We start from the raw sequence: 16626 nt of genomic DNA, 5'->3' as shown, positions 1-16626 counted from the left end.
ATATTTTATAGTCTTTAAAGTTTTGCACTCTCATCTTATTCTAACCTGCTTTAACGTGTCAGGTTCTACCTGGCTATCCTTGAACATGCTTCAGCTGTGCTCTGAATAAAGAGACAAATGTGATTATCCAGCTGGTAGCAGACAATTTGGAGGTCGTTTATCTATTTATTCATGTGTTTGTCAGTCCATGTGTCATAATGTGCATTTGTTGTGTCTATGAATGGATTTTGTTTTTTTTTAATTCGGCAGCAGTCATGCTGTTTATCAGGTTAAGAAACATGTTTTGGGCTGCTGCCTTAGTGGTGACTGGCTTGTGACCCCCCCTGAGGATGAGTGTCTCTCCTCCTGGTCTCAAACCAGAGATCTTTAAGGCGTGGGGGAACTCCAGGCCTGAAGGGCCGGTGTCCTGCAGGTTTTAGATGTGTCCTTCATCCAAAACAGCTGATTCAAATGGCTAAATGACCTCCTCAACATGTCTTGAAGTTCTCCAGAGGGCTGGTAACAAACTAATCATTTGATTCAGATGGGTTGACCTAGGGTGATATCTAAAACCTGCAGGACACCGGCCCTTGAGGCCTGGAGTTCCACCGTGCCTGCTTTAAAATATGACTGCTTCACCTGAGCCTTTCTAGAGTAAATTTGAAAGAGTGTAAACTTACTGACCTCTGCTGGTCATAAGCAGGAATTGCTATTGTGAAATAATCCATAGGCTTTTTTTATTTATTTATTTATATAATAAAAAATACTTTTTTTTTTTTAACCCTTGAACCCTAATGTGCTTTTTTTTGTCACTAACATTGGGCCTATTTTACTTGATATACTGTTAAAACATACTTAACATCAACAGTACTCTCCTTTCTCTACGTAACCTCTATGCAACGTCTCAAAACAAAATAAAGGAATCATGGCGGGACCCTCCAGGCTCTAATGCACCGCAATGAAAATCACGTAGCTAATATCACGTTGGTGAAAATTACCTGACGTTAGTGTTCTCGGGTTGAGACAGATGCTTTTTTGTTTTGTTTTGTTTTTTTTGTTGAACGTTTTTAAATTAAAGTTTCAGTCTTATTTTCTGTCATTTGTACTAACATTACATTTAGTGATCTGACTGCCTGTCTGCATGGTAGATTAGATTGATATAAAGATTAGATATAAAACCTGTAAAACATGTTTTCATCCATTGTCTCCATCCTGCATTCTTTCTACTCCTGTGCCTATAAAAATCAGTCATTCTACAGACATCTGTGACAAAATTGACCCTGCTTCTCATTCAATCTCCTGCTTCATAATCACAAAACTATCAGAAATGTGTTCACTGGTCTCTAGTTTTGAGTCTTACTGAATATAATGTGATTTAAATTTATTTTTTTTAATTTTGGTTCCATTTGAAGTGAAATCGACCACACAGTGAGCACTTCTCAGTCACATTCACACCTTATGTGGACAGCTCTGGTTTAAAAAAAAAAAATAAGGCTGAGGAGTCACAGCATCACAACAACTAAAGTTACCTTTAATTTTCATGGTAACCAGGAGAAATAATAGAATAGATTTTTATAATATTTTAACTTTGTTTAATATTTAAATCCATTTCCTTTTGAAAATAGTGTTAGTTTTACAAGTTCACAAAATTGAGTTTATCCCAGAATTTCAATCCATCAACAAGAGTTTCCCTTTGACTTCATATGAAGAGACGTGTGTCCTCTAACAGAACTCTTAGTCCTTTGCACTCATGGTTGAATGATCATTTTCATCTTTTCTTCTCATCATGTGCACAAGTCATCATTTCTGCTTTTTTTTTTTTTCCTTTTGCTCTCATTCTGCCTGTGAACGCCCTCTCTCCCCTCTGTCTCCTCCTCCTCCTCCTGTCTCCTCAGCGAGGGCTGTAGGCGAGAAAACACTGTGAAGAACGTCGGATGCCGAAAGTACGCGTTTAACTCGCTGCAGCTCAAGGCCTTCCCCAGACACTACCGACCGCCCGACGGCACCTTTGGCAAAGTGGAGACCTGACTGGAGGAGATCAGAGGACTGCTATGCGATCAAACTGAGTACAGTGAAGATACTGTGATGAGAGACTGTATAATTTCACCATCATGTGGCCTGGTTCCTGCTGTAGAGGTTTTAGATTAGATTATCGTGGAGGTAGACTGAGTGACTGAATGTCACACTAACAAACAGTAGCTCCGTCCTGAAAAATAAAGACGAAAAACCACCTTAGTGGAATGACTGTTTTTAGGTACTGTACACATTGCTTAGAAATGTTTTTATTTTTTATTATAGAAAAGCACTGCCTCACTTCCACTTCCAGTACTGATGTAATCGATATGAAGGATGCATAATTTCTGTTCTACAATAAAGATGAAGAATATCAGAAAATCTGCAACTGTGTTTGACTTCTTTCCAAATGAATACAAATGCAAACAAATACAAATACAAACAGACTTAGTTTTAATAAACCTATATTTGCACTTGTTAATTTCCCAATACACCGAAGATTGGGGGGGGGGGACAAAGTAACACCCCCTTGATTAATAATGTGACTAACCACATTTTGGAAAGCTTTCAGTTCAGTTTCATGAGCCATACTCAGATTACTGCCAGACCTGCTGAATCAATAAATCTGTTAAATGGAACCAGTCTGACAAAGTGAAACAGGCTAAAAGATCGCAAACAACAACACATCAGGCCATGATGCAAAGAAACGGCTGAGAAACAAAGCCAGTGACATCTGTCAGTTTAGGAAAGGTCACAAAGCCATTTCTGACTCCAGTGAACCACAGTGAGAGGCATACACACATAAAGAAAACTTGGGACAGTGCTGAAGCTTCCCAGGAGTGACCAGCCCACCAAAATTACTCCAAGGATGCATCGACGACTCATCCAGGAGGTCACAAAAGAACTCAGAACAACAGCTAAAGAACTGCAGGCCTCACTAGTCTCAGCTAAGGTCAGAGTTCATGTTTCAACAGTGAGACAGAGACTGGGCAAAAATGGCCTCCATGCAAGAGTTCAAGGAGAAAACCACTGCTGACCAAAAAGATCGCAAAAGCTTGTCTCAGTCTCACATTTACTAAAAACATCTTGATGATCCCCAAGAAAATATTCTGTGGACTGACGAGACAAAAACTGAACTTTCTGGAAGGTTTAAGTCCCGTTACATCTGACATCAAACTAACAGCATTTCATAAAAAGAACATCACAGCAACAGTCAAACATGGTGGTGGTAGTGTGATGGGGCTGCTTTGCTGCTTCAGGACGACTTGCTGTAACTGATGGAACCTTGAATTCTGCTCTGAAGGAGGATGTCTGACCATCAGTTTATGCTCTGAAGCTCAAGAGCACTTGGGTTATACACAATGTTGGGTAAGTTACTTTAAATTAGTAACTTAGTTACATTACTAGCTACTTAAAAGTAACTCAGTTACTTCAAGTTACTCGTTACTTTCAAAGTAACTAGTTACTAGGGAAAGTAACTTTGGTTTTACTCAGAATTATCTTGTTAATGTGTTGCTTCCATAACTGGATACCCAGCAAGATTGCAGTCTTCTAGCTTGCTTACTTGCCACAAGTGCACTGTGCATATTTACACAAGAGAAATCCCACGCCTAGACCGTTGTTGACCACTGCCATGATTCTAGCCTACGTCACAGCGTCATGTGCGCTTTTTACATCCAACACAAAAACTGCAGTCGTGGTGCTTTCGATTGTACTCAGAACTCAGAAATTCTGCCTTCTGAATAGGAAGATGTAGGTAACACCAGGCTGCAGATGAGCTGCACACAGGGCTGGACTGGGACAAAAAATCGGCCCGGGCATTTTGACTAGAGACCGGCCCACCATTATAGGAATAATCATAAAGCTTTTGAATGAAAACAAACATTGTTGTGACAGTGATGTACACTGTTCTGATGGTATATATGCTTCAATCTATCAATCGTTTGTTGTAAGACTCAGATAATTATTTTTTAAAGCTAGATATTTTAAATGAGAATAAGAAAGAAAAGTATTTCTTCGTGCCCCCCTTTCCCTGTTAATGCCCTACCTGGCCCCCCCTGGCAACACTTTGCTAGACCCACCCCTGCACAGTTACCAGCTGTCAGCTACCTAAAAAAGGATCCTGGTGTTATTTGTCTCTCAGAAACAGTTCATAACTTCCCTTCAACTCATTCATGTCACCTAAAAGGTAAACCTGTTTCTCCATCACAGCTCTGATGATCCAGTAAGGACATCTCCTGGTTACATCTTCATGTTTCCCTCTCACCTATAGCTGGACTGGCCATCGGGCATACCGGGCATTTGCCCGGTGGGCCGCTGGTGATTTTTTGTTTTTATGGGCCGATGGATTTTTTTTTTTTTTTGTTTTTTTTTAGGAAGGGTATATATAATGAAAGGTGTTGGATTGGCCAGTTGGTCATGATCGACTCTGGGCTGGACCAATTACAGCCGAGGAGGCCGGATGCACCCGCCCCCTAGTTTAGCAATCACGTGATTTTCGCGCATTGCATGCCGGGAACTCGTGGCAAAATAATCCAAGTACCGCATCAAATGCAAGCATTTGCAGCACCACAAAACGTTCATTCTCCGGTTCCAATACCTTCTTGTTTTTTCTTTGCCGCACAAAAATGGAATGTACAAAACGAAGGAGAACAATGCCGGTCCGTACAAAGACAGACTCGACGAAAAGACAAAGAAAAGATACGAGAAAAAAACTCAAAGGTGTGAAAGGGTCAGACCCTTACGAGCACACAGAGTGGACAAAAGACGTTAGCGTGCTGCCCAACTTTCACCACGCTCAGATTTATAATTATACGGTTCTTGGAGTGAGTGCATACACTCATGAAGTTCAGTAACTTCAGGTCACTGCAACAAGCCCAGGTACAGTTTACCGACGGATGGGTACAGGACCTTGAAACGCACCGTGTAGAACGAAAGACCATCGTACATATCATAAGTTTACCAGTCTCACAAATCGTCGTCATAAATACACATTCGTTAACCGTTTATTAATATAACCTTTGAGCTCAACGGTAATTAATTAGTGGAAATAATTTCTGGTAGCATCACAGAAATGTAGCAGTGACAATAATATTGTATGCTGTAATCGCACTGGGCAATTAGTGATAGAAAAAACCTGTTTTATCCTGTGAATAAAAGTATGTGTTTTTGTCAATGTACCATAATAACAGAAGCGAAACGCAATATTGTGTCAGCACAATTCACTATTTATGCACAATAAACACAATAAATAAAGGAGCATAGCGCGACAATTTATGTTCAGCGCCAGACTTGCTTGTAACCTATATCACCAATTATGTTAAGAAAAATGACGCATTAACTACTACAAAACTCTGACCTTTGTGGGAATGCTTGGAGCAGACTAACATGTGAGCTCGAGTGTTCTGAGACGTTATATTTGGTATATCCAGACCATCCGTCGGCTCTTACTTCGGAAACATGGCTTAAAAAATTTCTCTTCAACGACGTAATCCGATAAAAAAACAAAAAAACAAAAACGATCTCTTTACCCGTCGGCTTCCTGTGGCTGTCATGCGACCGCCTATTGCAGTTAATAATACAACAGCTTCTTGACATTTTTTGTGTTTCTTTTTATCGCTGTGTAACTGAGTTCAATTGAAAGCCTGCGTGCGCTAGTACCTCTTGCCACAAGTTCCCAGAATCCTTTGCGGTTTTTACCCCTGAATGACGTCACATTTTCAATCTTTATCCTGGTGGGCCGGTCTAGTTAAAATGCCCGGGCCGATTTTTTGACCCAGTCCAGCCTTGCTCTCACCAGATAACCAAACTGATATCATGACCAGCAGATTTACAGCTGTGGCTCCAGCAAACATCAGCTGATACTAGAAATTAATATTAAATAAATTCTAACAACAGCTGATCAAGCTTAAACGTGCTGCTGTTGTTTAGCGCTACATCCACTGGTTTCTTCTTTCTGGCGCAAAGTGAGCGATGAACAAACGAGAGAGAAAAGCCGATCAGCTGATCATTGATCAGTTTCATGATTGAAGTAGAAACAGGAGAGAAAGAGAAGAAGAGGCAGCTGTGCAGCGTAAACACAGAATAACTCCAGCTTTGTGTCTTTTTCATTGTAGCTGAAGTCCGGGACAAACTGCGTTCCTCTTCACCTCAATACGAAACGCGAAATATTTTCTCTGAAAACGAGACGATTCTGTTTTTTACAGGACGGCTGGCAACTCTAATAATTAACCTTATGAACAAAATAAAGTTCAACATCAGTAACATAGCACCACCCAGCTGTATAGAAACTCCGTCATGCTAGCTAGCACGCAGTACGAAAAAGTCAGCATAACGAAAATAAACTCCACCTAAACTTGGTTCATATCTGACCCAGATGGACTGCAGGTCATAACTTCTTATCTGAAGTTCAGTTCACCTGACACTTGGACCGGCGGCCGCCTCGGGTCTCTCCTCCTGCCTCCCTTTTCCTTCGTCCACCTGCTGGCCTCCACCATTTGCTAATGTTATTGAATCTGTGGAAGCTCCGCGATAGCCACCACACGAAGTAACGAATAACGAGCCTAAATGTAACCGAGGACAAGGGATGAGTAAACGGGGCAAATAAATAATTGATCATTTATTTATTACATAAGTTAAACATACAAATTCCCAGTCGTTTCCAGACAGGACTTACAACACATCCTGCTGATATCCCAGCTGCACATGAGACTTACCACACAAACTGTGCGAAATAACACTACAACCCGTCACACCCCGCTTAGTGACACTGCAATCGTGGCACACACTGCAAACAATTCGGGTCTCAGCGCAGCTGGGAATCAGTGCTATGTATGGCCTGTGATCTGAGAGATAAAGGGAAGTGGCACAAACAATTAAAATAAAAAACAAAAGAGAGGTTAGTCCGCCCTTACAAAACTTACTCTCAATCAATAACCGCCTCTACGGCTGGACGGACTAACCAAAACAAAATTACAAATCAATCAAAAGAACAAAAAAAGGACAGCAGAGACAGCACAGCTGAAAAACAAACAACATTATCAATTAAAATATTACCCAATAAAATAGCAATTTTATAAAACCATTCAAAATCATGAAACTAAAACAAACACTCAATATACCTACAATATTGATCAGTTTCCCTGCGCGCAGTCGATCTAGGGCTTGATCAATTCTTCTATTAAAATTCGTGGTCACACTAAAAAAGTCCAATGACACATTAAAAAAAATAGGCACATGCAATAGCAAAAGATCCAAACAAAAAATGGCAAAAGTCTCTTACCGACAGTGTACCCACTCGCACCTGAGTGAATTAATTGCCTCTGGTTTTTTCCACAGAAGAGCGCTGACTTCACCCCACACACCCACTACCTTTTCACAGCTCTTCAGCCAATCACCTGGCAGAGAGCAACAAACTGCCAGGTGACACTTGTTACAACCCTCCCCTTCAAAGGGCATCGGCGACCCGACGATGAGCTGAAAAGAGAGCACACTTAAAATTTTGCTCATTTTATAATGGATTGTGGCAATTTAAATGGGTTTGAGTGCTGTCCAGCAGTCTTCCTCATTGACCTACGAGACCCTTGCGTCAAGCTGGCAACATCTTCCTCCCCAGGTTCTAGGTCCCCAGAACAATCCAAATGGGGCACCCCCACATGTGTGGGACTCAACGTCCCCTCCTCCAACACTGCAGAATCGCCTCCATCTCCCTGTTCTGTAAACATCTGTTCCACTTCATCAACCATACTGTTATTTGTGGCCAACATTCCGGTTAGATCATCCTGTTTTGACATTTGTAGGCCACTATCTTGGTCTCCATCCAATTCCCTGATTGGAATGTTTCTCAACTCAGTTCGATGTACTTGTCGAAGTGGACCAGTGTGCCCAGCAGGAGCGACTGAATATACTACGCCATGACCAGGAGGAGGTCGCACTACTTGAAAGGGCGTGGGATCCCAAAAATCTTGAATCTTATTGCGACCTCTTACAGAGTGGTTTCTCATATACACCAAATCGCCCTGCTCCAAATCAGGACTAGCACATTTAGAGGAATTCAAATCTCTCTGAACCCTTCTCCTTTCTAACCGTTGCTGCACAACATCATATGCAGCAGCCAAGGACTTTTGGTGTTCCTGTACCCACTCTTCAAGAGTGACATCCTCATCAACTTCACTGCCAGCACCCAACCAAAAATCCACTGGCAACCGTGGCTCTCGCCCGAACATCAAATAATATGGAGTCATACCAGTTGACTGATGTACTGTGGTGTTATACGCATATGTGACTTGGGAGAGATGCCGCGGCCACCGGCGCTTTTGTTCAGGAGGCAGGGCACGCAGCAAGTCATGAAGTGTACGATTAAATCGTTCACATTGACCATTACCTTGTGGATGATAGGGTGTCGTCCGACTCTTCTCTATCTTATAAATTTTACACAGCTGTTGCACCAAAGCGCTTTCAAAATTTCGCCCCTGATCAGAATGTATACGGCTTGGAGGCCCAAATAAATGAAACCAATGCTTCACTAAAGCCTCTGCCACTGTACTGGCTCGCTGATCTTTTGTAGGGACAGTCTGAGTATATTTAGAAAAGATGTCAGTCATTACCAAAATATTCTCTTTACCATCAGTTGAGGGTTCAAGTACTGTAAAATCAATTGCCAAAATTTCATGAGGCCGAGATGCAGAAATACTACCCATAAAGGTTTTAATCTTTGGCACAACAGCCTTAGAAAGAACACACCTTTCACAATCTCTGCACCATCTCTCAATATCTGCATACATGTGCGGCCAATAATATCGCGAGCGCACCAACTGCAGTGTACGCTCAACCCCTTGATGGCCATGCTCATCGTGGAGTAAACGAAGGACGCGGCCCTGTAAACACTGTGGCAGCACCAGCTGGTCAACCTCCCTCACTCCATCAGGAGTATGAGTGCAGCGATACAACACAGACTCCCTTTGTTTCATCCGCCCCCATTGACGGACCAATTCCCTCGAACCCTTACCAAGACCATCTCTTTCCTTTGAATCTGGCAACCTGGCCACCTCCCAATACTTTAAGAAGGGACCAATCACAGGGTCTTGTTTCTGTAACGTACAGAGATCAGAGAAAGAACAACCAGGTAAAACACTTATCTCTGCCTGAACACTGGGAATCATCTCACACTGCACTCCAATATCATTAGATAATGGACCATCCAATTCCATTACAGTTCCATGTAGGCGGGACAATGCGTCTGCATTAGCATTCTGAGCCCCAGGCCGGTATTTTATGGTCAAATCAAAAGCGGCCAGCTCTGATGCCCACCTCTGTTCTGTGGCACCTAGCTTTGCCGTGGACAGATGGCTTAGTGGGTTATTATCTGTAAATACAGTGCAACGATGACCCAAAAGATACTCCCTAAACTTTTCAGTGACGGCCCACTTGAGAGCTACAAGCTCAAGCTTCATGGAACTATAATTTCTCATATTCCTCTCTGTAGGCTTTAAGCTCCGACTGGCAAAAGCTATTGGCCGCAATTTACCCTCATACTCCTGGGAAAGCACTGCCCCTAGACCCCCATAGCTTGCATCTACTTCCAATGTAAATGGCTTCTGAAAATCAGCAAAAGCAAGCACTGGTGCAGAAACCAGAGCAGCCTTGAGCTGATGAAAACTTTGTTCACACTCCAAATCCCAAAAATCCAATAACGGTTTTGGGGGGGTCCTACCTTTTCTACCTGGAGGGAGGAGTGCAGAGACCAATCTATGCAAGGGAGCAGCCATGCGTGAAAAACCAGCTATGAATCTCCTATAATAACTAGCAAATCCTAAAAAGGAACGCAGTTCTGCTAGATTGCTGGGCGTTTTCCAATCCCGCACTGCAGCTATTTTATCTGGATCAGTAGAAACTCCTTCGGCAGACACCACATGCCCCAAATATTTCACTTGCCTCTGGAAAAACTGGCACTTGGAGAGTTTCACTTTAAGCCCCTCTTTATCCAGACGAGAGAAGATTTCTTCCAACCGCTCCAAATGCTGTTGCACGGAGGATGAAAAAACAATCACATCATCCAAATACAAAAGCACCGACTGATGTCTGCAATCTCCAAACAAACGCTCCATCAGGCGCTGAAATGTACTGGGTGCATTACACAAACCAAACGGCATGCGGTTGAACTCAAACAAACCAAATGGGGTACAAAATGCAGTTTTAATCTTATCCTTCTCAGCCATTTCCACCTGATTATAACCACTAGCCAGGTCCAAAGTGGAAAACCACTGAGCACCAGTCAAAGCATCCAAGGATTCTTCAATCCTTGGCAGAGGAAATGCATCCTTTCTGGTCTTGGCGTTTAACTGTCTATAATCGACACACATGCGTAGACTTCCATCCTTCTTTTGAACAAGAACTATTGGGGATGAGTACGGACTACTACTTTCTCTGATGATGCGAGCTTGCAGCAGCTGTTTGATATGATCCCTTGCCAGTTCATACTGAGACGGAGGGATTCGCCTGTATGGTTGTCGCACTGGTGTTTCATCTATCAAAGGAATTTCATGAGTGATCAATTTACTACAACCAACATCCAACTCATTCTTGGCAAACACGCCGCTATACTTCTGCAATAAAACTTTTGCTTGCCGTTTCTCGCTCTCCTCAAGACTTTCAAATTCAGGCAGATCCAATTCCGCTGCATTGTCTGCCATTGTATGACTGGAAATATAAGCTGTACAACACTGTGAATTTACAGAGACCTGTATTTCAGAGTTACCCTCTGCTAGCACACTGGCCAGTTGAACTGTAGCAATCACCCGACGAGGTGTCAAATAGACATCAGTTTTACCAACATTAGTCACTGGAACAAAAGCCTCCCCTCCTTCTCCCTTTACCAATGAAGGAGACACCAATAGGCCTTCCGGGAGAAAACCATCATCAGGCCCGAGGGGTTCAATCAAGAGGTCAATAGGTGTATTCACAGGCATCTTTGGACAGGTAACAGGAACATAACTTTGCGTTCCAGCTGGAACACAGAAAGACTTCTTACCCTGTACTCTAACACGATGGGGTTCAGGAGAATTTGCCATGGCCTCCATCATTTGGCAGTATCTCAACGCTCTTCTCCAACCACGTGGCGCAGTCTTCAAAACTGGAGCTTCCCAGAGGTCGGAACCATATTGTTTACACAATTCAGAGTAAAGGGGGTTCAATACATTCATTCCTAACACACCAGGTACAGATATCTTTTTCTGTGCCATGTGGCTATCTGTTGGATCTCCCACAATCAACACCCCTCGACGAGGTAGGTGAATTCCCAGGATTGTAACATCCAACTCAATATACCCAGAATAAGGAATTTGTAGGCCATTAGCTGCTTTAAGTCCCAACCAACCACAGTCTTTAAGCTTTTTATCACTGAGATGAGAAAAGTTATTTTTAAAAGAGCTTTCTGTGATTGTTGTGACCATGGACCCTGTGTCCAGCAAACATGAAATAATAACCCCACCCAAATCAACCTCCCCTTCCAAGCATTCACCAACTAGATGACCGAGTTCTACATTACTGGAGCCTTGCAACCCTCCCACCAGTGTGTGGCTCTGTGCACTGGTGGGTACTAGTTTTCCGCCGCCCCAGTAGTTTGGCCATCAGCCCTAGCTGCTCTTTCATGCTGATTTCCATCAGAATTGGGTAATGTCGGGCAAAATCGGGCAATATGTCCAATTTGCTCACACCTAAAACAAATGGGTTTACCATTCACCGTCCTTCTACGTCGAGAAGTGTGATTGCTAGAAGCAGCCACCTCCTGTGGGTTTAATGCCTTAATGACCAACTCTAATTGTGTCTGTTGGGCTTTAAAAAGGGACACCAACTCAGCATATTCTGATGTTCTAGAATCGACACTTTCACAAGAAGCTTGCATATCTGCAGAGACTGAAACAGACTGATTATATCTAGACCTAAAAGGCTGATTCTCATACTGTGCCATCCACCTGGTCGCTTCGGCTCTCGCCTCACGAATCGTCCACTGTGGGTTGGCATTAATCAAATCTCTCAGCCTGATCCTCAATGTCAGATCTCTAACACCATCACAAAATTGATCACGCAGATCTTTTGAAGCTTTTCTTGCGGCTTCCTCATCCGTTTTAATAATCTGGTCCATTAAGGCCATCAAGGAATGAGAAAAGTCAATTAAGGACTCGCCTTCTAATTGTTTACGATTGAAAAATCTGCGTTGCAAAGAAATGTGGGAATCTAAGCAACTGTACATTTCTTTCAGTGTATCAAAAATTTTCTCAACATTTTCTTTCTGTTCCTTTGGCAAAAACTTTATCTCAGTGCGTGCAGTACCCTCTAAATGGTTAAAAATGATTTGAGCTTGCTCTTTTTCTGTTCTGCCTCTCGTGCGCACAAAGTCTCTCATTTGCTCAATCCACTCATCTAGAGTCAGTGAGCCCATATTGTCCAACTTCCTATCCTGTTGTACGTATACCACAGGATTGGGTCTCACAGTCTCTGATTCACTTCCTGTAGCTCCTGTTGATGTAGAGGGCCTCTCTGTACCCACAGATGCTGTTTTCAAGTCTCTAAGTTCATTCTCCAACTCCTGTATACGTTGGGCCATTGTTTGTTGCTCGCTTCCCTCCATGATGGCGATCGAGACCTGGCTGCTCCTTCTCTCCAATCTTACAAACCTGTCCCTGCTGTCCTTACAAAATAACAAAACAAAATGGCCACTCCCTTGAAACCTGTCGACAACGCCAAAATGTAACCGAGGACAAGGGATGAGTAAACGGGGCAAAGAAATAATTGATCATTTATTTATTACATAAGTTAAACATACAAATTCCCAGTCGTTTCCAGACAGGACTTACAACACATCCTGCTGATATCCCAGCTGCACATGAGACTTACCACACAAACTGTGCGAAATAACACTACAACCCGTCACACCCCGCTTAGTGACACTGCAATCGTGGCACACACTGCAAACAATTCGGGTCTCAGCGCAGCTGGGAATCAGTGCTATGTATGGCCTGTGATCTGAGAGATAAAGGGAAGTGGCACAAACAATTAAAATAAAAAACAAAAGAGAGGTTAGTCCGCCCTTACAAAACTTACTCTCAATCAATAACCGCCTCTACGGCTGGACGGACTAACCAAAACAAAATTACAAATCAATCAAAAGAACAAAAAAAGGACAGCAGAGACAGCACAGCTGAAAAACAAACAACATTATCAATTAAAATATTACCCAATAAAATAGCAATTTTATAAAACCATTCAAAATCATGAAACTAAAACAAACACTCAATATACCTACAATATTGATCAGTTTCCCTGCGCGCAGTCGATCTAGGGCTTGATCAATTCTTCTATTAAAATTCGTGGTCACACTAAAAAAGTCCAATGACACATTAAAAAAAATAGGCACATGCAATAGCAAAAGATCCAAACAAAAAATGGCAAAAGTCTCTTACCGACAGTGTACCCACTCGCACCTGAGTGAATTAATTGCCTCTGGTTTTTTCCACAGAAGAGCGCTGACTTCACCCCACACACCCACTACCTTTTCACAGCTCTTCAGCCAATCACCTGGCAGAGAGCAACAAACTGCCAGGTGACACTTGTTACATATCTAAATCCCAGTAACGAGTAACGCGTTCCTGGTTTTGGCATAATAACTAGTTACCGTGCTCGTTACCACAATAATAACGTAGTTACTGTAACACGTTACTTAATAACACGCTAGTCCCTACACTGGTTATACAGCAGGACAATGATCTGAAAAGTCCACCTCAGAATGATTCAAAACCACAAAATTATGGTTTTGGAGTGGCAGAGTCAAAGTCTGGGCTTAAATTTAGATTTATCCTTTTTTTTAAATAAAACAAAAACAAAAAACCCAACTTATTTGCATATTTATTTCAAAAACTAAATACTTTTTAGTTTTTGCAAAACATCTTCCCATCACAAGGTAATGCTTAAATTCTTATCCAGCTCTGCTTTTAACATAATAAATCAGCAATATCTGTCACAGGTGGATCTAGAAGGGTGGCATGGGGTGGCATGTGCCACCCTAAAATAGAATAGAATAGAATAGAATTCAACTTTATTGTCATTGCACATGCACAGGTACAGGGCAACGAAATGCAGTTTGCATCCATCCAGAAGTGCTTTAGTGATATAGATATATTACAATATATATTAGCAATAATATAGATATGTGAGTATATTACAGTATATTAAATGATCTTGTGCCACCCTAGTTTTGCATATGACAGTGTTGTTTATTAAAACAAGATAACATTGGGCCTAGCAACAGTTAACACTGAATGTAAATTCTAAAACTGAATATATTACATAGTGATACCCCCCCTCCCCCATTAACAAATGGTTCAGCCCACAGCACAGAAGCATTATTTCTTGTTCCAGAAGGAGTGGCTACATTTTTAGATAAATAGTTGTATATAACTTTATTGTTTAGAAAAGTTGTGCAGAAATTTTCAAAATTTACAACTTATATTTGCATTTCAAGTTGTGAAAATAATTTACTAAACATGTCTGTGGTTTTTACAGTAAAAAAAAATATAAGTACTACTAGGATTTTTGTTTTTTGTGTGATTTCAGATCAGTTGTGTTAATACAATATGTCAATGAAAAAATAACTGTAAATTCAGACGTGAGGCTGAGGTGAAAAGAATGATACAAGCAAGGAAAAAACCAAACACAAACAAAAGAACAATTTGAAGGTGAAATGCAAATGTCAAATCAAAAGTAGTCAAAAATGGCGAATTACATTTTGGACATCAGAGGGTTAACGCAACAAGTCATGAAAAATTAGGTTTAAATTTTTGTTCATGGCAGTGTAGATTTGTTACATTTTGTGTAAATTTAAGCATGCATCAATTAGATTTTTTCTAAGAAAAAAAGTTTGACACTTTACTTAGACATGTGTTTGTAAATGAACTGCCCCATGTTGTGTAGCTTTCTGGATTTTATACTTATTGGGCTACATATTTATTTATTATACAGGCTATACAGTGTATAAAAACCAAAAATTCACAAACTTTATGTAACTGAAATGTTTACTTGTGTTTGCTACAGAAAATAATTAAATTATAGGCTACATTTATATTAAACACGTATACATACTTCCTTTGAATCATTTTAACCATATGTAACACGTGCATTTGTGTGTGTGTGTGTGTGTGTGTGTGTGTGTGTGTGTGTGTGTGTGTGTGTGTGTGTGTGTGTGTGTGTGTGTGTGTTTTAAAGGCTTTGATTTGGCCACCCCATTTGATTTCTCTAGATCAGCCCCTGATTTTATGACTGCTTGTGTTTTCCACTCAGGCTGCCGTTTATCTGCAATGACCCATCTGGCCACACGGGGGAGTCACTGCGCTGTAAAGCCAGGCGAACAGCTCAGTTCTGACTTCTTCATACTTTGCTTCCAAGCAGCCAGACTGTTAATAGTTTTTAAAATATGTTTCTGAAGTGCTCTTGCGCAACAGTTTTCCAGACTTTATGAAGGGCTTTCAAGGTGTTTCTCTGGAACCCTGGTAAGCGGTCAGCGGTGGGACCTTCCAGCGGAGGAGCCCAGCAGGAGTCTTGTTTCCATGACAACCGTGTCATTACCTAGCATGGATTGTGAAGCGGCTGCGGCTGCTACTTAGAGTTTTACCGACAAAAACGGGTATACAAAAGGTCGCGGGTTGTTTAATCCAGCAGTTTGGCTCCAGAGAGGCTGTTTGTGATAGTAGCACTAACCGAGTAACGAACGTAGAGACGGACGTCACGTCAGCTGTGCTTTAACCTGGGAAATAAAAACAGGCTGTATACACGTGAATTTTACTTTATTTCAAACACACAAGTGGTAACAATCGAAGAATTAAGGTGTATGTGGAAGGTGATGGTGAAAAAGAATAAAATGAATGGCTGGAGGACCAATCCTGAGGAAACAAACAAACAAGTTTTTAAATTAAAGTATCAAATTCATTTTAAAAACTATGAGCATGTTTGTCTTTCTCATAAATTCATATTTTCTCCTTGTAAGTAGATCAGTTTTTCCTCCAACTTACACTTTGTTTCTCACAAATTTCCAAATTACAATTTCTTGTCTTGTAAATTTGTAAAAACAATTTTTTTGTAAATGTATTATTTTGTCCTCATAATTTACTTTTTTTTAATGTATCATTTTTACTCATAAATTTGCATGTTATTCATAAGTTTGTCATTTTCCATTTTTGTAAATTTATCATTCTCATAAATTAACAAATTTTAACTTGCTAACCAACATTTTCTTTTTAACCAATTTAACGGGTTTTGTTTTGTTTTGTTTTTTTAATGTCATTTTCCCCCATAAAATTTTCTAAAAGCCTTTTTTCCTATGAGTGTAAATTTTTTTAGTTCATAATTTTCTCGTTGTTTCCCCACAAATTTGCCATTTCTTCTTAAACTGTGCCATGAATGACAACATATACCAAATAAGTTGATCTATTCAAATGAAATTCAGCTCGTGGTTCTCCAAAGATTTATCTCTCTGTAGTTCTGCAGTTATAATAAACATAAGACTTTTTTTGAAATTGCCACATGGGGGTTAAAAGATGGCGTCTTTGTAGCACAGGGGGTGTTAACATCTTAGACATTCCTGTC

At 41.0% G+C, this 16626-nt stretch overlaps 1 protein-coding gene and 1 long non-coding RNA gene across 11 annotated transcripts in view; one reads left to right on the top strand and one right to left on the bottom strand.

The window, feature by feature from the left end:
• The window catches only part of inpp4ab (inositol polyphosphate-4-phosphatase type I Ab), a 78902-nt gene extending 76529 nt beyond the window's left edge, over window positions 1-2373 (top strand). For all 9 annotated transcript variants that reach the window (XM_026159895.2, XM_026159898.2, XM_080297794.1 and 6 more), the window contains one exon: window positions 1875-2373. In XM_026159895.2, coding sequence (XP_026015680.2) covers window positions 1875-2007 — 133 coding nt within the window. In that variant the 3' untranslated portion in view covers window positions 2008-2373. The remainder of the gene's footprint in view (window positions 1-1874) is intronic.
• Window positions 2374-12775: 10402 nt separating this feature from the next.
• LOC113017657 (uncharacterized) lies at window positions 12776-13934 on the bottom strand. 2 transcript variants are annotated; one of them, XR_013905166.1, is made up of 2 exons: window positions 13452-13934; window positions 12776-13367 (listed from the first exon to the last, which is right to left on the bottom strand). It is a non-coding gene; the product is annotated as an uncharacterized LOC113017657 (long non-coding RNA). The 2 variants fall into 2 exon arrangements; XR_013905165.1 differs by having other exon boundaries at window positions 13473-13934.
• Between the last annotated feature and the right edge of the window lie 2692 nt (window positions 13935-16626).

Source organism: Astatotilapia calliptera, chromosome 23, assembly GCF_964374335.1.
Source record: "Astatotilapia calliptera chromosome 23, fAstCal68.1, whole genome shotgun sequence".
Lineage (NCBI taxonomy): Eukaryota > Metazoa > Chordata > Actinopteri > Cichliformes > Cichlidae > Astatotilapia > Astatotilapia calliptera.
Note: the sequence above shows the minus strand (reverse complement) of the source record. Positions and strands in the feature narration are given on the sequence as shown.